The sequence below is a fragment of the Camelus bactrianus genome, chromosome 12 (assembly GCF_048773025.1).
Source record: "Camelus bactrianus isolate YW-2024 breed Bactrian camel chromosome 12, ASM4877302v1, whole genome shotgun sequence".
NCBI lineage: Eukaryota > Metazoa > Chordata > Mammalia > Artiodactyla > Camelidae > Camelus > Camelus bactrianus.
The window spans coordinates 59420659-59440907 of NC_133550.1; the positions used below are offsets into that span (position 1 = coordinate 59420659).

The following is a 20249-nucleotide window of genomic DNA, read 5'->3' on the forward strand; positions in this document are numbered from 1 at the left end:
ACCCTCCACAGTAGGACATGGCCCCCTGCACTTGGAGGGACCCTTGTCCAGCTCTCTTTGGTTCTGCTCACGTGATTCAGGAGGTGTATGAGTGCCCAGGGGTTGGGGGGTGTGACACAGAGAAGCCGCACCCAGGACGTAACTGTGGGCTGAGCGAGTCCATCTTGCAAACCCTTCTAGAGGGAGCCCCCCCTCATCCCCTCCCGCAGCCATCACCAAGGGAGCAAAGCAGCCCTCCCTGTTGCTGGGTCCCCACTGGGTTGCCTCCGCTGCCTGGCGTGTGTCCTGGGCCACCCTGGCATCCATCTGACCGCAGGACCCAAGGGGGACCCAGGGTGGAACTGAAGTCAGGCCAACTTCAAAGGCAAGGTCACAGGAGCTACCACTTTAGGGAGCTGACTGTGCCGGACTAGCCCAGGTGCTGCTTGACAGGATGAGTCTCCCTGCCTGGCTAGAAGAGTGCCCTGCCCAGTCACGGACTCTGCCCTCTCTGTCCTGCTGGGTCTGGCTCAGAGCTCCACCTCTTTAAAGGGGCTTCAGAGGGCAGGGACCATGTCTGTCCACATCGCATCTCCAGGGCCTAGAGCAGGCCTAGCACAACAGTAGCTGTGTGACACATGAGGGGTCACCAGCCTCCCGGATGTCAGCCGTCCCCATGAACAGGGTGAAGAGAGAGCCTCCCTTGCACCGTCACGTGGAATCACACTCCCCACGTGTCTGGTCCACGGGGCTCCAGGGAAAGGACACACAGCTGACAGCGCTGTGCCAGCAGGTGCACTGAGGCCACAGGTGTGTGAGTTCCCCACCCGTGGGGCCAGGGTCTGAAGCCCAGGACACAGCTGTGATGGAGGGGACTTGGATAGTGCCCTGCATCAGGACCCCAAGGGTCTCACTCCTGAGCCCTAAATGCGAGTCAGGTCCTGTCTTGTCACACAGTTCCACCAACGGTAAAAATGCACGCATTTGCCTGACTTACGTGCAGGGTAACTAATGTGTGGGACAGAATGTTGCCCGAGAAAAGCAGGGTACGAAATAATCTCTGTGCGCCCTGCTGGAATTCGTTTTAAAGTCAAGTCTGCGTAAGGAATGACTCTAGAAGGTGCAGAGATAAGGGAAGACGGACGGAGTGAATGTAGGGACAGCCCTGTGATTTTAAAGACCGTTTCTGAATGTCCTCACGTGTTCTGTTCCGTGTTCACCACTCACCCACCACCTCTCACACTGGAGCACATAGAAGGTGGCCAGTGGGTCCCTACACTGAGCGGACCTTCAACAAAGGGTCACCGACCGTGGCCTTGACAGGGCTCAAGAGTCTCGTAGCTGACCCCTGGCCGGGAGACCTCACCCTAAGAATTGGCTCAGCCTGAACTCAATAGAGATGACGGCTGCCCAGCATTGTGAATGTACTAAATGCCACTGAACGTATGCTTCATAATGATTAATTTTCTGTTGTGTGACTTTCACCTCAGCTAAAAAAAACCCACCACCACTTACTGAGCACCTGTTTTCTGTCTGCAGAAAGGCTGGCTCGAAGGGGAAGGCCACGGCCAGATCTCCCATCGGCAACAAGTCAGGATTTAAACTACCCCATGTCCTTTGCCTCATAGGTGGGGAATGTCTCCGGGAGATTTGAGAGAAACGGGTTGTAGAGGGGCCTCTAGGAAGGGGAGCTGAGGGCAGGGGAGGCAGGTAGGTTTACTCTCCGTTCTATGCCTCTGTGGAACTTCGAACATTTTGAACCATGTGAACGTCAGAAGATAATAAAAGTCAAGAAGGAACATTTACTTATAAATACAAAACAAAAACTGTCTCTGTATTGTCATGTCAAAAACAAGCTCTCTGAGGCCAGGCCCCTGAATTCTTATCCCCACTCATCCGATTGGTACACTGAGCTGTGGCTTCCTCTCCTGCCTCCAGTAGCCACCGTAAGAATTAAGTGACAAAATGGGACGATGAAGGTAACACTGTTTGCACAGCACCTGGCCCATCTTGGGTACCCAGAAAGCATCCATCATCCTCCCCAGCTCCCTCTCCTCCACCTTGCTCTCTGAGTTTTGTCCATCTGGGACCGCCACACACCCTGGTGACCTGTGGTTTCTCCTCCTCAGAGAAAGCTACCGATGGCTCCCTGCAGAGCGAGGACTGGGCGCTCAACATGGAGATCTGTGACATCATCAACGAGACTGAGGAAGGGTGAGGACCTCGAGGGAGAGGCTGGGGTGCAAGGCTGGGGAGGGGGCCCACTGCAACATGGCTTAAACACTTTGGAACTGTGATGCAGTCTGATCATCTCATGATGATGAGAGATGCCCAGTGTGCAGCCGTCCAGCTGGCTCACGGGGGCCACCAGCCCACACAGCCTCTCACGGCAGCAGCGTAGCCAACCAGCTCTCCCTAGGATGTCACCTGAGTGGCATCTTGTAGGACAAGGCCAGCGGGCAACTCTTAGAATCAGGAGGTGACCCCAGCCCCATTCTGCATGCTGCAGACTGGAATGTGCCTCAGGGACTCCTAGCTTTCCCAGTGAGCAGAAACAGACTTTGTTTCCTTAAGGTTTGAAACCAGCCAGGAGGGTCGGGGATCACAGGGAAGGCAGTGGAGGGCAGGCAGAACTGAGAGCTGATCCCAGCCTTTGCCAAGCATTTCTGGCGCATGGGGCATGGCATCCTGCTCGGGGTCAGGGAGCCTGCCAAGGCCTGGGGAGGTGGGGGAATGTTGTAGTCCTGGCTCCTGGTCTCTGACTAGTGTCACTGACCAGCGCTGTGACCTTGGGCAAATCACTTTACCTCCCCGGGTCTTTGTCCTCAAAGGCAAAGCTCCTTTCAGTCCTTCCAGCAATCTGTCCAAGGCCCTGCGGGGAGCAGAGAAGGGGTTCAGGGTCACTGTCCTTCTCAGGAAAAACCAAGGAAGGCTTGGGAGGTGGGTGACGACCACAGCCAGCGAGAGGAACAATCAGATGAGGCCTCTGTTCTGGAAGAATCAGGATCAGCATTTGGGGCGGGACCCCAGTTCTCCCCGTGCCTTTCACTGGGACTGTCCAGTGGCCCTGCAAGGGCTCCTCAGCCATGAGGTGCTTTGTTTGTGGAGGGAGCAGTGGGGAACACCCCAGTCAGAGCATTAGGAGGCTGTGGGCGTCTGAGGCCCACGGTCAAGGCCAATCAGGAGAGTGAGTGGCTGCCGGCACCTTCCAGTGTCCCCAGTGATGTGCCGTGGGCTTGCCAAGGCACTGGTGGGGGACACGTTCTCCTAAGAGTGGGAGTGGAAGAAGTGGGCAGGTGGCAGGGCCACCAAGAGAGAAGACTGAGGCAGAAAACCTCACAAAGCCTCTGGAAAGGCCTGGGGGCTTCATGAACGTTGGGACTGAAAGTCACTGCTGTGGCCTGGGAGAAGCCAGTCCCCACCTCCTAGTCCCCAGGTTAGATTTGCTCAGATGCGTGCTGTTGATTTGAGCACCTCCTGTGCCCCAGGCTTTGCCTGAGGCCCTGGGGACCCAGTGGGGAGGCCAGCAGGCGTGACCCTTGACCTCATCAAGCTTGTCTGCTCCTGCCTTGGGCTGTGGCCTCCTTGTCATGCACTTTGTGCTCCTGGCAGAGTACTAGATACACAGTAGGCCCACAGCAGTGGCACACAAGCCAGAACTTCTGATCGCAAGGCCGTGCCCTTTCTCTGGGCCACTCTGCGAGAAGTGGAAACAAGTCCCTTCAGAGAGCTGACGTGGCCGCAGGTGAGCCAGGAACAGAAACCAGCTTCCCTGAGATGGAGCCCAGAGGGCCAGGGGCCGCCCCAGGGCATTGGGTTGAAAGCTGCCCTCACACGTCTGGGGCCCACCCCGTCAGGCGCCTTGGTCCCTCGCCCGTGTGTCATCTCCATCACAGCCACCCGACTCGGGTCTGTTCCCAGAAAGCCTTGCCTGCCACCTTCACTCGTGTTGGGGGGCCCACATTAGGGCTCCTGACTCTCTTGACTCGCCCTTGATGGATTTGGCCCTGACAGACAGACAGGCACCCAGCAGATGGCAGGACAGGCCTCACCTGCCACCTACCAGACCAGAGTGTGTTGCTTGAGCCCCTGCGGCGTGCTGGGCTCCAGGGAGGCACAGCAGCAGAGGACACCGCCCGCGGACAGAGGACATCCTTCCTCGCGGGGCAGCCCTGAGGGCCGTGCACCCAGAGATGGAGGACTAGGGAGGTGTTGTGGGTGGGGTGGATGTTAGCCGGGCTTTCACTTGGCAGGCGTGGAAACTGGGGGCCACAGAGGCTTTTTGGCCAGAGTGGTCGGGGCAACGTGGATTTCCCCTGTGCGGGGCTGAGGGGCGGGGTGCAGCGATGAGGCGTGGGGGCGGCAGTGTGGTTACAGATGGGACAGACTGCCCCCCCAGCCAAGGCTGGCAGGGCTGCGCGCGCACGCGCGCGCACGCACACACACACACACACACACACACACACACACCCCCTGTGGCCTTGAGGCCTCCCTCCACCTTCCCCTACACTCCCTGACCTCCTTTCAGTTCCTGCCCTCTACACACACACACACAGACACACACACACACACACATACACACACCCTGTGACCTTGAGGCCTCCCTCCACCTTCCCCTACACTCCCTGACCTCCTTTCAGTTCCTGCCCTCTCCCCCTCCCCTCCACCTCCACGGGCCCTGGTCCAGCCTCCTTCCTGCCACTACCTGAACCACTTCCCCCACTCCCTGCAGCTGATCCATCCCATCCTTCACGCTCAGCTGCACTGCCACCTCCTCAGAGAGACTTCCCTGCCCACCCCACCCCACCACACACACACACACACACACACACACACACACACACACACACACACACACACACACTTGCTCTTACCTCAGGACCTGCTTGTTCCCTCCCTTAGGTGGGTCTTCCAGGAACATGTGATCCTTAGAAGCAGGGCCCCGTGGTCTTGTTCACCAGTGTGTCCCAGCACCCAGCCTGGTACCACCACATGTCGTACCTCGTCAGGCTGGAGCAGAAGCAAAGATGGGGAGGGGAACTGGCCACGATGGAGCATGAGAACACTGCCTACTTGTTGGTTCTTAAACTTTAATACGCATGTAAATCCTCTGTGGGCATGGTAAACATGCAGATTCTCTGCAAGTTTGGTTCAGGGGGTCTAGGGTGGGGGTCTGGGGTTCTGCATTTTTAATACCCACGCCTTCCCCCAGAGGGATTCTGGTGCAAGGTGTCCAGACACTAGGCACTGAGAGTCCCTGCCAAGCAGTCATGATCTCCTGAGAGGACTTTGGTGGGGCTGGAAGATTCTGATGTGATTAGAACCTGAATACACAAAGCAGATGGGACCCAAGGAGACAGGCAGATAAGAGCCGCTCCATTCTCCAGTGCCTCCTGCCTCCTGATCTCAAGCAGGAAGGCAGCCTCCTGTGTTGGACAAGGAAGTTCCATGCCTCAGCCCCTCCTTCCTTTTGTCCTTCTGCCCAGTCCCAAAGATGCCTGCCGAGCAGTGAAGAAGAGAATCGTGGGGAATAAGAACTTCCACGAGGTGATGTTGGCTCTCACGGTGAGTGCCCCGTCCCTCCGTCCATGGCGGGACCGCAGTCCACCTGGGGGCCTCCCCGTGCCCAGCAGGACCCCAGCCACTCTGGGGCTCCTCTTCCAAGGGCTGGGAAGGCAACATCTGCAGGCAGTGCTGTTCAGCAGTCTACACTGCTGGCTAACCTGGAGTGGCAAGAGAGGCTATTTGGAGAAGTTTTATCTAACCTCCTGGCATGGGGAGCAGACACACTGAGGCCCACATCCCTCCAGAACCCATCACAGAGCGCCTGGGCAGAGGACCTGCCAGGTGGCACAGAAGCTCAGTGCGCCCAGGCCTCTTGGGGGCAGGGAGCCTAGCAGGCCGAGTTGGTTACTGAATGGCACTTGGACAGCCTGAAAAATGAACATGAAGCAAATGCCAGAGGCTGAGGACAGTCCTTGCCACAATGGGATGGGACAGGCATGAGCGGGCAGCCTGGCGGTCAGGGTGGGTTTGGCTGGGGAGTGGGGACAGAAGCATGCTGCCCCAGCCTCCCCCACGGCAACATTTATGTCCAGGTGAGTCCGCTAAACTGAGAAGCGAAGGCAGCTTCTCCCAGGAAGTAGAGACAGGAGTGGGGACAGGAGAAGGGACAGGACTGGGGACCAGGAGTAGCGACAGGAGAGGGGACAGGAGTGAGGCAGGAGAGGGGACAGGAGTCAGGACAGGAGAGGGGACCAGAGGAGAAGGGAAGTTGAGTGCCTTTTTCCTGAGTCACAGTGTTACCATTTGGCCTGGAGAGCCACCTCCCTTCTAGACTGTGTTCAGCTCAGAGACAGCATCAGGACAGGATTCTGTGGGCCCTGCAGCCACTCAGCAAGGGGCCTCCAGCCAACACTCCATCCTCTGCCGCCTCAGCCCCACCCCCCCAGTCACCCAGCCCCTGAATCCTCCCCGAATCCTCCCCACTTCTCTGGGTTCTGGTCTCTTGCTTCGGGAAGCCATGTACTCTGCTGGGCCTCCCTACGCCGGGACAAAAGTGGAGTACGAGAGTGGGGGTCCTGGGTGCTCACGGGTGCCACACGGCCCCCAGGTCTTGGAAACTTGCGTCAAGAACTGTGGGCACCGCTTCCATGTGCTGGTGGCCAGCCAGGACTTCGTGGAGGGCGTACTGGTGAGGACCATCCTGCCCAAGAACAACCCGCCCACCATCGTGCACGACAAGGTGCTCAACCTCATCCAGGTGAGCGTGGGCGGGCGGGCGGGCCGAGGCCGGAGCTGGGCCAGGGAGGAGGGTGCCCCTGCCACCACTGCTCTCTGTCTGCTTCAGTCTCTCATCGGGGCTATCTTGCTTGTCTGCTGATGGACTTCTGAGCGGGGGAAGCCTTATCAACTGAGGGCTTTGCAGTGGAGGGGCTGTCTGGGAGATGCAGCCGAAGGACCAGCTCCCTGGGGATTGGGGAGGCAGGCTCACAGGGTAGTCAGTGAGCTGTGGTTACTGGCCATGTCCCCTTGTCCCCTCTCAGTCCTGGGCTGACGCGTTCCGCAGCTCCCCCGACTTGACAGGTGTGGTCGCCGTCTATGAGGACCTGCGGAGGAAGGGCCTGGAGTTCCCCATGACCGACCTGGACATGCTGTCGCCCATCCACACACCCCAGAGGGTGAGGAGCACTGAGCAGGGGTGGTGGGAGTGATCACCTCGGGGTTCCGAAGCTGCTTCCTGGTGGCCCCTGACCTACCAGCCTCTCTGATTCAGCTTTTTGCCCTCTAGACCGTGTTCAGCTCAGAGACACCATCAGGACAGAATTCTGTGGGCACCGACACTAGTCATCGAGGGGACTCCAGCCAACACACCGCTCCTCTGCCTGCCTCAGTCCTGCTCCCCAGCGACACACCTATAGTGCCGACCCCTGAGCAGGTGAACGAGCCTGGGTCACAGCCACGTGGGTCAGGACCCTGGCCTCCCCAGACAGCAGGGAGAGGCCCCTGTCAGTTTGGAAATTCCTCCCCCCCCAGTCCTCACAGCAGACCCTCAGGACACATAACATCCTTCCTATTTGGAAGATGAAGCTCAGAGAAATCAGTTCACTTGCCTAGAGCCACACAGCTCAGCAGAGAGAGCTGGGATTCAAGCTCAAGTCTGTCTGACTCCTTTCAGTCTCTGCCATGCACCTGGGCTATTCTCCAGACTGCACCCTCTGTGGAGCCTTGTGGGCAGCCCCAGGGGGGGAAGTGCCCTGCAGGCGGCCCCTCCACCACAGCAGCTCCATTCTTGCTGAAGTTACGTGGGCTCACGTAAGATTTCATTTGAACAGAGGTTCTAACTAAAAACAGTTCTAAAATATCTACATGAAAACTTTTTTTTAAACTCTTGCTTTGCACCAAGATGCTTCCCACGAAGCCCCTCAGAAGAAGGTCTGAGCCATAGAGTAAGATCCTGGAGGCCAGGCCTGGGGTGGGTTTTCCTGCCCCGTGAGGAGCTTTGAAAGACCACCCTCCTCCGACCTGGCAGCCGGCCCTGTGCCGCTGCAGCCTGCACCGAGATGCGCGCCCTGCCCGCGGGCCTCGAGCAGTTTGCAGTGAGCCGTCTCTGCTGTCCCAGAGGGACGTCCCCAGCCGTGACCAGTGTTCCTGGGTGCTCAGTCACTTTAGACACGCCGTGGGGGTGCGGGTTGAGGCCTGCACACTGTGGGGATGCCCACTTTTGAGGTGTCTTACTAACTTCCACGGTATTGTTTGGTCCTTTAAACAAATAAACTTACCAACGGCCTTTCACACGCTAACCTATTTAAAGAGAAACCTCTGTCCTTTGACATCTTATAGCAAGTTATAAAATCAACCCCCAGAGTTACAAATATTACCAGAAAAGTTTTCCTAACTGGACCAGTAATTAAAAGTGCATTAAAATTTGTAAAATCACCCTGTGATCCAAAATTGATCTAACCTGCTTATAATTTTTAACCAATTTGCCTGAAGTCTACAGTCTTTGTGGATTAAGACTCTGATTATGTCTAGTGGAAGGATGTTCTTGCTAAACAAGACTGAGTCGTCTTTGTTTAATTTCAGAGTCCCCTTTTGTCTCCTGGGACACGTTAAGGACCACAGTGGTGTATCTCCCAGACGCTGTTGTAATTAGGTCCCATCTGACCTGGACACGCTGGGTTTGCCATGAATAGTTTTTCCACTCGCTTATACCTGGACTGTTCGTTAAACAGGCAAATGTACCAGATGTTTTACAGGTTTGGAAGGTGCTGGCAAATCATAGCAGATGGGCTCCCTGTGTCTGCAGACCCATCATCTGTAAAGGCTGGGTAGTGATACCTGCCCCATAAGACCGTGGCCAGGGTTAAGTAGCAACATACATTAGGTGATCAAAATGGCACCTGCGGGGGTAGAGCTCGGTGGTAGAGCGCATGCTTGGTGTGCACGTGGTCCTGGGTTCAACCCCTAGTGCCTCTGTTAAGGGGAAAACAAACAAAATGGCAACTGCTGTCACAGGCGTCATGAATTTAGATGGTGACACTCGTAGTCTGAAATCAACTAGGTCACCCAACTTAGAATGCACCAGCAGTTCCGAAAATGTAAGCCGCCAAATCCTAGGGCCGTGAGAGAGTCCATGATCAAAGGGTTCTCTAGTCAGATCAGTTCGGGGAGCGTCCATCCTGGCCCCTTCCTGGAAGTTCACTGTGCATACGTTCAGGAGGACACTGAACACCCTGCAGAGCCCAGAGTGTGAGATACTGCACCTGGAGCCTCTCACCGCCTCACCTGAGAGCAGAGACTGCGACTTGATTGACAACCTTTCCCCAAGCCAAGCCATCAGGTTTCTGATGATTGAAAACCTGCTCACATCCCTTTGACAAGTGCTAGATCTGAGATTCATACTCAGGGTGGGGGCAGCGCTGGGCCCCCATGCCTGGAAGAGTCTGGGCCACCAAAGCAGACCTGGAGCAAGACAGAATCCTGTCCTCCTAGGAGAGAAGCAGGCCTCCTCCTCTCGGGGGAACCACCCTCTAGGGCCTCGTTAGGCGCCAATGGAGCCCGGGAGATGCTGGAGCCCTCCAGCTGTGCTCGGGCTGCATCCACCCTCAGCTTCTTTCCTCCTGGCCTCTCCCTGCACCAAGAGGCCCAGTTTGGAGATGGTCACGGTTGGTAGCACCTCTGTAAGGGTCTGTGGGGGTCAGGGCAAGCCCAGCACAGACCTCTCAGCGCAGGGCTGTGGCTGGGAGCCTAGAGCAGGTGCTGGCAGGTCGGGCTGGTGGTACCGGGCTCTGCCCCTGCGAGCGGCAGCGGCTCCGGACCCCAGCCTCACTTAACAGAACCAACGGTGTGTTCCAGATCGGGAAGCTGCGCAGCGAGCTCGAGCTGGTGAGCGGGAACGTGCGGGTGATGTCCGAGATGCTGACAGAGCTGGTGCCCACCCAGGCGGAGCCTGCGGACCTGGAGCTGCTCCAGGTGAGCCCAGGTGTCAGCTGCCCACCCCTACAACACTGCAGCCTCCATAGCTGAGTCCCAGCCCCTGGGTCACAGGGAAGGTGGTGAAACAGGGGCTTTGGGCTCTGTCAGATTGGAATTCAGGGCTCTGCTGCTTTGTGGTTTGAGCAGACTAGCCCTCCTATCTCCATTTCCTCACCTGTGAGTTTGCTTTGATGATACGAGTTTGCCTTGAGAATTAAGTAAGACTGTGCATGTAAAACACCCTCCCTGTGCCTGGGAGAGCAGCTGCCAATAAAACAGTCCCAAGGGAAAGCTGGAAGGTGAGGTTTCCACCTTTCGGAATACAAAGGTTGGCTGGCAGGTTCAAGAGCACGGCTGGTCTGGGGAGCCAAGGCAGGTGGGGTCTGCGGGCTGGTGCTCCCGTGTGTCACATGATGTTCCCACGGTCCCATCCCGACCTGGGGCTGCTGGAGCAGAAGCGGCTGTGTGTGGGGAAAGGCCCCCTCCCTATGGAGGTCAGTTCATAGAGATGCCAAGAAAGCTGGGGCCTCCCGAGGCCCCCAAGTCATCTGAACCTGTGAGGGGATAGAGTGCTTGGTGTGATGGTCTCGTTTTGTGTCTTTCCTGCTGGGCCTCACACTCCTGGCAGGCAGGGCTGTATCGCACTCTTCTCTGTCCCTGGGACCATCTGAGCTGACCCGGTTTTCTGCTCAGGGGTCCTTACCTCACGGCAGGGAGCAAAGTCGGAGTCTCAGAGTTGAGTGAACACACAGACGTGAAGAATGGATGACAGAAGCTTGAGTGAGTTGGGGAGCAGCAGGATTGCTGCAGCACAGTTCAGTTTCGAGTGTCCTAAGCCACAGCCATGCAGGTGTGAGCGATTTCGGGGACTCAGAGGGCTGGCTGGCAGGCAGGGGTGACACAGGGACAGCTGACATGCATTGAGTGCATCCTGTGTGCCAGGCTGTGATGTGGACATGTGATATGCATTCACTCACTTAATCCTCACCTCCTCCGCCACCCGCCCCATGAGGGTGGGTACTCATTATCCCCATGTCCCAGGCCAGGAAACTGACGCAGAGAGGCCATGTGATGTGCCCAGAGTCACAGGGCTGGTCAGCAGCAGAGCTGAGATTTGAACCCCGGGCCCTGCTCTTGAGAGGGTCAGGCAAGGGACTGGGGCAAAGCCGCGGTGTGCTTGGTCGTGGGGGGAGGAGGTGGCGGCCCCCGGGGTGCTGGGAGTCTCTCAGGCCTGCCCTGCCCCGTGCTCAAGGCAGGTGAGGGTCAGAGGGCCTGACCTAAGAGGCGGTGGGCGGCAGGGGCTGAAAAGAACCAACATCAGTGCTGGGACAGTGCCTGGTCTTCAGGATGCCAGAAGAAAAGTATTGGTGTGTGGCCGTGGTCAGTAGTGCCTGACGACCGTCATTTGGGACCCAGGCACCTGTCCCCCTGCTGGCGGGCCCCTGAGGGAGGAAACACTCAGTCCTGCAGGTGAAAAACCTACAGTGCTGAGGCTTCTATTATTTTACTTTTTTTCCCAAACAAGTTTAAATACATAATTCTAACTGATTAAAAGTCAGTCAGTGACTAAATACAACGTGGGACCCTGGAAGGAGGGGTGGGGGGGGACATTAGTGGAAAAACTGGCGAAACCTGAATAAGTCTGTAGTTAGTTAATAGCATTGTGTCCGGATTGATGTCTTGGTTTTGACAAATGCCAAACTAAGGAGAAGCTGAGTGAAGGGTTTACAGAAACCCTGTGCTATTTTATCTTGGCAACGTTACTGTAAAGTTAAAATTATTCCAAAATAAAAAGTATTTTAAAAATAGAATTATGAGGCAAAAATTCAACGTCGGGGGCGTGGATAGCAGTTGGAGTTGTCCGGTTCATTTTCTCTGCTTTGGTCACATGACACCTCAAGGCACCCAGAGGAGCGGCAGGTGTCCTGCTGGCCACCTTGCAGTCTCGATGTTTCCAGGAGGCAGAGGTGGCGGCAGGAGCTTCATTCTGGAGTCCGCACAGAGCCAAGTCAAAGCAGCAGCATGTCTCAGTGTTGGTTGCCTCCTCTGTGCTAAACGCCAGTGTAGAGCACTTAGAAGTGAGACCAGTGCTCGGCTATAGATCCCCAAAAGCTGTGCACCTGAAGTCCAGTTTGGAAACGTCTCCATCCCCAAGGTGCGCCCAGGACAGGACACGTCCATTAGAGGTGGCCTCGCTCTGGGTCCAGTGGCCATGGTTGTCACACTTCCTTCCCCGGCAGGAGCTCAACCGGACGTGCCGGGCCATGCAGCAGCGGGTGCTGGAGCTCATCCCCCGAGTCGCCAACGAGCAGCTGACCGAGGAGCTGCTCATCGTCAACGACAACCTCAACAACGTGTTCCTGCGCCACGAGCGGTAGCCCCACTGCCTGCCCCGCCCCAGGCCAGCCCCCCGCTTCTCCCTTCCCTTTGTCCCTGTTCACAGCAGCTCACCTTTCATCTGCCTCTCAGACACCAGGCTGGCCACCCAGCACACGTGCCCGCAGCCGTCTCCATCCAGCCTGAGCAGAACTGCCCAGCCCTCCACCCACCTCGCCTCTCCACCAGAGCTGGCCCTGCCACCTGTGTCCCCACATCCAGCCCCAGGGGGTGGCAACAGTGGTGGCTGAGGATGTGGGCCCGCAGCCAAACAGGCCTGATCTGTCCCTGCTCACCCACCCCTGCTGCCTGGCTCTGGGGCCTCAGACAAAGGACTTAATTAGGACTCTTTGATTGCAAGCTATACAAAGTGTTTCTGGCTAATTTAAGCAGAAAAAAAATTCATTAGGAGAATAGCCTGTTTTGAATGGATCACTTTCAGAATCCAAAGAAGAGTAAAACGCTCGGGCCTCCCAACAGGACAGGAACCACAGATCTCAGGTTCCACTGTCACCCCCTTAGTAGCAGACAGGAGACTGAAGTTCAAAAGTGATGTAGTTTACCCAAGGTCCCACAGTAAGGGCCAGGACAGGAACAGATCCCAGACCGAGGTCTTCCCAGTCCCCCCCCAGCCCCCGGACCTGTCCAGGGCGGTTTAAGTGGCTCCGTAAAGCAGTGTAAGAGGCGTGTGTCTTCCTTGCACCACTGTAGAGAGGCACTCACACTCACACACGTGTACGTTACCGAACAGCAGTACCTGCCTTTGCACGTGCACCCCCGTTTCCTTTTCCAGTCTAGTCTGTTCCTGTTGTTTGTTTAATGCCAGCCGTGACTACGGTGACCAGATAATTGATCATCTAACTGGGACACTTACAAGTGAAAGAGGACACTGCTAATACTTCCCTGGGGACAGCAGATATAAACTGGATCTGTCCAGGGCAAAGCAGGCTCCTCTTTGTGACCTACTTTGTTGGTTTTGAGACCTGCAGTGGGAAAAGCTCTGGCCAGGGTGTGCTGAGGGGCCGCTCAGTCTATCTCCTTGACTCGAGTCTTTTCTGTCTCGCAGGTTTGAACGGTTCCGAACTGGCCAGGCCGCTAAGGTAAGAGGCTTCTTCTCTGTGACTCAGCCCTGCCCGTGTTGATGGAAAGGAGGGCTGTGCTTAGCTCCCTCCCTAGGTATCCTGGCCAGGATGTGCCTCTTATCCAGGTTCTCAGAGAAGGCTCCTTCCGACTTTTTTTATGTCACTGTCCCTTTAGGGTAAATAAGATTCTATCACCAGCTGATGCCCCTGGGTCTTCCCAACCTCCCAGGGGGTCCAGCTGAGCTACAGGCCAAGGGGAGGAAGGGAAGCTCCCCCACTCGCTGGCTGGCGGGCCGACAGATCCTCAGGCAAAGGTGTGCTTCCGGGCAGAAGGGAATGAGGCTGCAGGTCGGGAGGATGATGGGGGCCTCTCCCCTCCCCCCAGGCCCCGAGCGAGGCCGAGGCAGCAGCTGACCTGATCGACATGGGCCCTGACCCAGCAGCCACCGGCAGCCTCTCATCCCAGCTGGCAGGAATGAGTAAGTGCAGCATGAGGGGTCCTGGCCAAGGGTATGCCACGTCCCGCGGGCACCCCTGCAGTTCCGGGAGTGCCCCCCAGTTACACAGGTGGACCTGGGGCTTCAGCAGCAGAATGTCGACCCAGACCCCACCTCACAGGGTCCGCAGCTGAATCTTGCTGCAGGATTGAGCAGCCAAGACAAAACGCGGGGACCCTCCCTTGCAGCCCCACAACTCCTGGGCCCCCTCGGATCTCGGAAATCCAACTGTTCCGTGATTGCCCCCCGACGCTGCCTTCTCCGTGCCCCGAATCATCTGGGTGACGTGGGCACGCCTCTGGAACATTCTGGGCCCCTTTCCTGCTCTGTAACTGGGGCAGGGATGGGCCCTGCTCACAGGATGCTGTGAGGCCTGTGTAAGCTTACGCGAGAACCAGGCTTAGACCAGCCAGGCCCACGTGCACTCCTGGAACAAGTTCGCCCTCGTCGGCACCGTCACTGTGATTAGTACTGTCTGCCTGCTCCACGCCCAGCCTCAGAGGTAGTTAAGAGAGAGGAAGTGACGTGCCCACTGCCCCTCAGCCAGCAAGTGGCCTGTGCTATCCATACGCCCCGCCCTGTCCCTCCCTCCACCCATACTGCTTCTCCAGAACCATCCCGGGCCTGGCAGGGAGCAGCTCGGCCACGGCTCAGTGCCCATGGGTAGCCGGGCAGACCCTTCAGGTGGCCTTTCTGTCCCTGCAGACCTGGGCTCCAGCAGCGTGAGGGCCGGCCTGCAGTCTCTGGAGGCCTCCGGCCGACTGGAAGATGAGTTTGACATGTTTGCGCTGACGCGGGGCAGCTCGCTGGCTGACCAACGCAAAGAGTGAGTGGCCGGGCCTCACCCTGGGCCCCTGCACTTTGGGTGGCTCCTGTCAGGGGAGGGCCTCTCTTCAGGTCCCTGAGCCCGGTTGTTGGTGGGCACCCCCACCCCTGCGCGCGCTTCCTCAGGATGGCAGAGTACCTCCCCCTGAGTGAGTCCTGTGTGGCCCGGGGAGCCCTGTGCTCTAGGGATGGGTCAGGAAAGGGACACTTGTAGGTTGATGACCAGAATCTTGCAGAATCTGATCAGATGAGGGAACTGAGACACTGAGAGGCTGGGTCCCAGGTCAGGCAGCTAATATTTGGCAACACTAGGTAGGGAACCCAGGGCTATCTGGTTCCAAAACACAGTCTCCCGCCCAGCCCAGCCCCCCAGCGCTGCACACCAAGCCCTCGGGGGCCGGCCCAGTCGTTTCTGCTGTTCCACAGCTGGCCTGAATTTCCAGGGAAGTCCTTGTCGCCCCGCTCAAGCCTGCCTGCTCTGCCTTGGAGCTGGGGTTCTGTCCTTACCTGGGGACTGTCCATTTTCAGGGGGTTGCTTTCAGCAGCCCAGGTATGTGGCCGAGTGTCCACCAGGGCTGGCTTCATACCAGCCAGTCACGGGAAGTAGTTCACTTGAGGTTGTCATCAGCCCTTTGCTTATAAACCCCAGGGCAACCAGGATGTACAGCCAAGGAAAGTTCCGGATTAAGGGACCTTCCCAGCACAGATTCCCTGGCTCCTGGTCATTCTGTTCTGGTGTCTTTGGGAACTGTTGATGAGCCTCCAAAGGGTCCAGGGATACCCTCTCCGCACTGGCCAGTCCAGGTCAAACCTGACAGGCTGTGGCCAGCCTGGGTCCGTAGGGCCTCTCCCTGCCCTGCCCAGTGGCCCAGCCAGCCCTGCACTGTCAGCCGCATCTCTAGTCTGGGACACAGTCTGTGCTCCCAAGCCCAGGTGCTCTGGGACCAGCGGCTCAGGTTGCCACGGAGTTAGGGGCACAGGGAGGCTGCTGTGTGGATGGAGGCTAATGAGCCTGGTGGGACTGGCAGCTGGGAGGACAGCCCACCTGAGAGCACCTGGCCAGGCTCACCAGCCTGGCTGAGGTTTGCTGCCGCCACCATCACTCCTCTGGGGAGTGGGGCCCTGAGGGCCAGAGAAAAGCACGCCCTGAGCTTGTCCTCCAGGGACCGCAGCCTCACGGGGAGAGTCGCGTGCTCACAGACCACGGCTGTGCAGTGCTAGGTGCTGTCCTGGACTGGTGTACCAGGCACTGCGGACAGGGAGGAGGTGCACGGAGCTCTGCAGAGGACGCTCAGAGCCTGACACGCAGTGTAGAGGTCAAGATGGCCATTTCAGGCCATTGAACAGCATGTGCAAAGGGTCAGAGTCAGGGGAGAGCGTGAGACGCTGCGGCCAGGGAAGATGTCCCGCAAGGCCAGCACATGCTGTCTCAGGTCATCGGTCCTCCTGCAGGCCCTCGCTGGGGGGTGGTTTCCACCCCAGCGGAAAGCGCCCTGTGGGGACAAGACTGTGCCTGAGCTTCAAGTCCCTCTTTGCTTTGCTAGCTAGTTTGGGTGTCCGCCTCTCACACTTCAGCTGGATCTTCTAGCCCTGGTCACCTGGCTGGCCTTTGGTCCCCCAACCTTCCCCTGTCTCCTGGGGCTCTTGAATCCTCCAAGGCCTCTTCTGCCTACCAGGTGCCTGGCTCATGCCCCGCTCAACCTGTGCTGACCACATCTGACACAGTCACAGCGTCTCCAGCTGACCAGGCTCTTCCACTTGGGATGCCAGGGGAGCCATGGGGGTGTCTGAGTGAGCCAGAGTTAGGGACGCCTTAGCCAGGCTTGGCCGGCAGCAAGGAAGCTCTTCCTTGACTTCTTCCATGCTCCACTTGCTCCCCAGTGCCACTGTGTCTTCTCCAGGCACTGACAAGGGTCACCTCAGGTGGCCCCGGGTCCAGTCCCCACCCACCAGCCTCACCAGGACCTCCTTCCTCCTCTAGCCCCGTGTGCCTCGTGTGGGCTCCACTGCTGGAGGTACGGCCCCCGGGGACAGCTGAACTTCAGAGAGAGAGAGAAAAGCAGAGGTGGTGAGGAGCAGTTAGGAAGGAACACGTGGTTCTTTTGAGGGAAAGGCAGCATGGTTTCTGTAAGTTCCTGGGGCTGGAGGTGCTTCATCCCGCCTTTTCCCACCACGCGCCTTTGGGTGCAGGGACAGCAGCACGGCTGCCTCCATCCTGGAGTAAGCGGCCATCCCGGGTCAGGACTCTCAGGATGCTCAGGTTTTGGTATCACCTCCTCCTCGCCAGCTCTGCTTGCCTCCATTAGCCAGAGAAACTAAGCTGCTCTCCCAAAGGGCGTGAGCACCCCGCCCACCGCCCCGGCTTTCAGGTTGGCCCCTGCCCGCTTGTATTACACACGAGCAGTGTGACCTGGGGTGGACTAGCTGATGACGCTGCTCTCCTGGCTAACCCCACGACCTCTGTGGGAGCACAGGGCAGCTCTCCAGAAAGGCTGCCTGGGAGTTTGGGGGTTTAATTCAAGAGGCCCCTTTAAGTGCCAGTCAGCCTGATTCCCAGAAGGGCAGATTGGCGTTGTGAGAGTTAAACATGCTATGGTCCTGGTTCCTGAAACGTGGAGCTGGACCAGCCCTGGGACCTGCCCGACCTGGAGGAAGGTCCCTCGGAGATCTTCCGCTAACCGTGCAGGGCTTGTCCTTTGTGGCTGGAATCCTGTGCCTCTCGTCTTCGCCTCAAAGCTGGACTGGCCCAGTGTCACCTCCTCTCATCCGGCAGCTCAGGATGAGAGTAATGGTTCTTTCCAAGCACCAGGGCTGTGTCCCCAGCGCCTCCCCTGGATGTCCCCTCTGTAGCTGCCAGAGAGACACGCAGCCCCCTCATTAGCACAGGTTTTCCTCCTGCTCCCCCGAGACTTCGCCTCAAACCCAGCAGATGCCTTCCCTGGCCTCATCTGCCTGGAAGCTGCAGTGTCAGCCCTGCCTCGTCTCCCCCCAGAGGACACTGAGAACCCCTTCCCCCAGCAGACTGCATAGCAGGATGGATTCCCCATTCAGCTGCAACCTCACACAGAACCACAGGTTCTGAAAGTATGAAATGGGAGCAGCTCAGGAAAGCATTTAGGTGTGAATTCTCCGTGAGCTTGGGGTCACTGGCACTGTGTCATCCCTGGGTTTGGCCAGATCCAGCGATAGGAGGTTGGTGGTCTTGTAGACCCCTACACCCTCCCACAACTTCTGCAGCCTTACTCTGCCCGTCACACAGGTCACGTGTCTGACCCCAGTTTCCAGGGGCAGGAAATGAGACCCTCTCCACCATCCCAGGCAGGCCTGTGGAGTTGGCACCCTCTCTGGGGCCAGGCCTCCCCCGCCCAGGCACGTCCCAAGCCCCCACAGGCTGTGAGTCTGACTCATCCTGGCCCACCCCCTCCATCCTCACGTCAGCTGGCACGCCTGGGCTGGCACAAGTGGCACATAATGGCCATGGTGGCCTCTGTGTTTCAGGGTGAAATACGAAGCCCCCCAAGCAACAGATGGCCTGGCTGGAGCCCTGGATGCCCGGCAGCAGAGCACTGGAGCGGTAAGCAGAGGGGCCCTGCTGCTCCCTGGGGCCTGTCCAGAAGGAAGGCCAGGGGATGCTTGCCCACCAGCCCCGCAGGTGCTTATAGTGATGCCCACCGTGGTTTACAATAGGACGTGTGAGAGGGCGGATGGGAGGCGCCAGGTGCAGGCTTGGAGCTCAGTCAGTATTCGGCCTCACTGCCTCTCCAGACACCTGTTATCTGCAGGAGTGTGGACAGAACGGGACAGGAGAGCAGACCCTAAAGCCACGGTGAGGCATGAGAGGGCAACATCTTTGTTCCATTTAACTACCTGACTGTTTTTGAGAGACAGCCATGAGCTCCCTCTGCGGGTGACCCCTCCCCTTCAGCAAGAGCTCCAAGTACAGTTCTTGTACCTTTGAATTTGCTCCTGGATGCCTTTCGTGAGAATTTCTGTCCCAAGAAGTGGGCAGAGCAGCTCCTTGGGAGGTGGTTAGAAGCTGCAGGACCTGGGGTTTGGTGAGGCAGGGGCAGTGGAGAAGGCGGCAGAGGACAGGGTTGATGACAGCACAGGGCTTCAGAGGCTGAGGTGGGACTGGGTGGTGGGAGATGAAGCCTGAGGAAGGGCAGGTGGGAGGACTGGGCTTTATCTTGTGTGGGGTGGGAGCCTTGGGCAGTTTTGAGCAGAGAGGGACGTTTATCTGGCTTCCGTTTTAGAAGGACCCAGTGTGGAAGCCGGGAGAGCAGTTTGGAGGCTGCGGAAGCCTCCCGGCTGCGGGATGTGGAAAGGAAGGAGGGAGGTGTGGGAAGGATTCACAGTGGCTCCCCAAAGGCATCCCCAGCACCCCAGGAGTCATTCCCAAGTCAGGGCAGGGCCAGACCTGGAACACTGTGGAGGCAGGACCAGCGAGGGACTCAGGTGCCTCCCGCATCCTTGTGTGACCTGCCACCACTTCTGCCCCGGGTCTCAGAGTCCGTTCATTTTTCTCTGTAAGCGGTCATTTCTCAAGCTGGTGCTGGTGCTCCATGCCTGGCCTGTGCTAAGCACTCTCCACCCCCGGCTCTCTGAGCCATCACACAAACCCTTAGGGTGGCCCCTTTTACGGATGAGAAAATTGAGTCCCAGAGTGGGGTTATATGAGACCACAGAGGTAACATCCTTGGAACAGTGCCTGGCGCATGAGAAGTATCTACCCTTCATAGCACTGAAGCACTGAGATGTGGTTTTGCCCACTTACAGAGAACGCTGGGCCTTAGAATTGAGGTCGTTTGCCCACAGTCTCTCAGCTGTTGTCTGGCCGGCTCCAAAGCTAGTGATGATGATGGGAACCCCAGGTGGCCTGCCATGCTCTGAGGAGCAGAGGGGCGCCCCTGCTCAGCCCTTCTTTCCCAAGGGCCATCATTCTGGCTCCAGGAGTCCAGATGAATCCAGACACTCTGGAAACCCACTGGAAGCACTTCCCTCCCAAGCCGCCCAGCTGCTCCCAGGCAGAGGCTGACTCCGCATCCCAGCCCTCCCTGTGACAGATGAGGGCGCTGAGCCCAGGACCGGTGTCACTTGCCCAGGCACACACAGCACTAGGATGCAGGTCGCCTGGCTCCTGCGCCAGCCCGCAGTTAGCCCCCGGGAGGAAATACACACACCTCTGCTTGTAGAAAGGCAGAAGCTGATAAGTTATCACTTGTTCATCTCTGATAACTTGATAGATTTAAGCGACTTCCACCAGATCAGAATATGGCTTCCTTAAAACCACGTGGTAAACACCTGCTCCCAAGATGCTTACGTCTGGCTGGGTGGTCAGGCTTTCCCCCACTCAGCTGTCAGAATGTGATTCCAGGCAGCAAAGTACAGAATGGATTCAAGTGCCAGCTCTGTGGGCAGCCAGGGTTTGCCCCCTAGGACCCCAGGGTCTTGTGCTGGTCTGTCCAGGGTCGGGTAGGCGATCACAGGGTAAAGGGTTGGAAGTCAGGACTCT

General features: G+C 57.8%; 1 protein-coding gene across 4 annotated transcripts in view; it reads left to right on the forward strand.

Moving 5' to 3' along the window:
• Nucleotides 1-20249, forward strand: part of TOM1 (target of myb1 membrane trafficking protein) — a 39381-nt gene that overhangs the window by 15271 nt on the left and 3861 nt on the right. For 3 of the 4 annotated variants that reach the window (XM_010946062.3, XM_010946076.3, XM_010946069.3), the window contains exons 2-12: nt 2109-2193; nt 5466-5544; nt 6593-6742; nt 7026-7160; nt 7271-7417; nt 9838-9954; nt 12198-12331; nt 13400-13433; nt 13801-13894; nt 14618-14738; nt 18236-18311. In XM_010946062.3, coding sequence (XP_010944364.2) covers nt 2109-2193; nt 5466-5544; nt 6593-6742; nt 7026-7160; nt 7271-7417; nt 9838-9954; nt 12198-12331; nt 13400-13433; nt 13801-13894; nt 14618-14738; nt 18236-18311 — 1172 coding nt within the window. Of the gene's footprint in view, nt 1-2108; nt 2194-5465; nt 5545-6592; nt 6743-7025; nt 7161-7270; nt 7418-9837; nt 9955-12197; nt 12332-13399; nt 13434-13800; nt 13895-14617; nt 14739-18235; nt 18312-18424; nt 18449-20249 lie in introns of those variants that run through there. The other variant, XM_074375452.1, reaches the window with a different exon arrangement.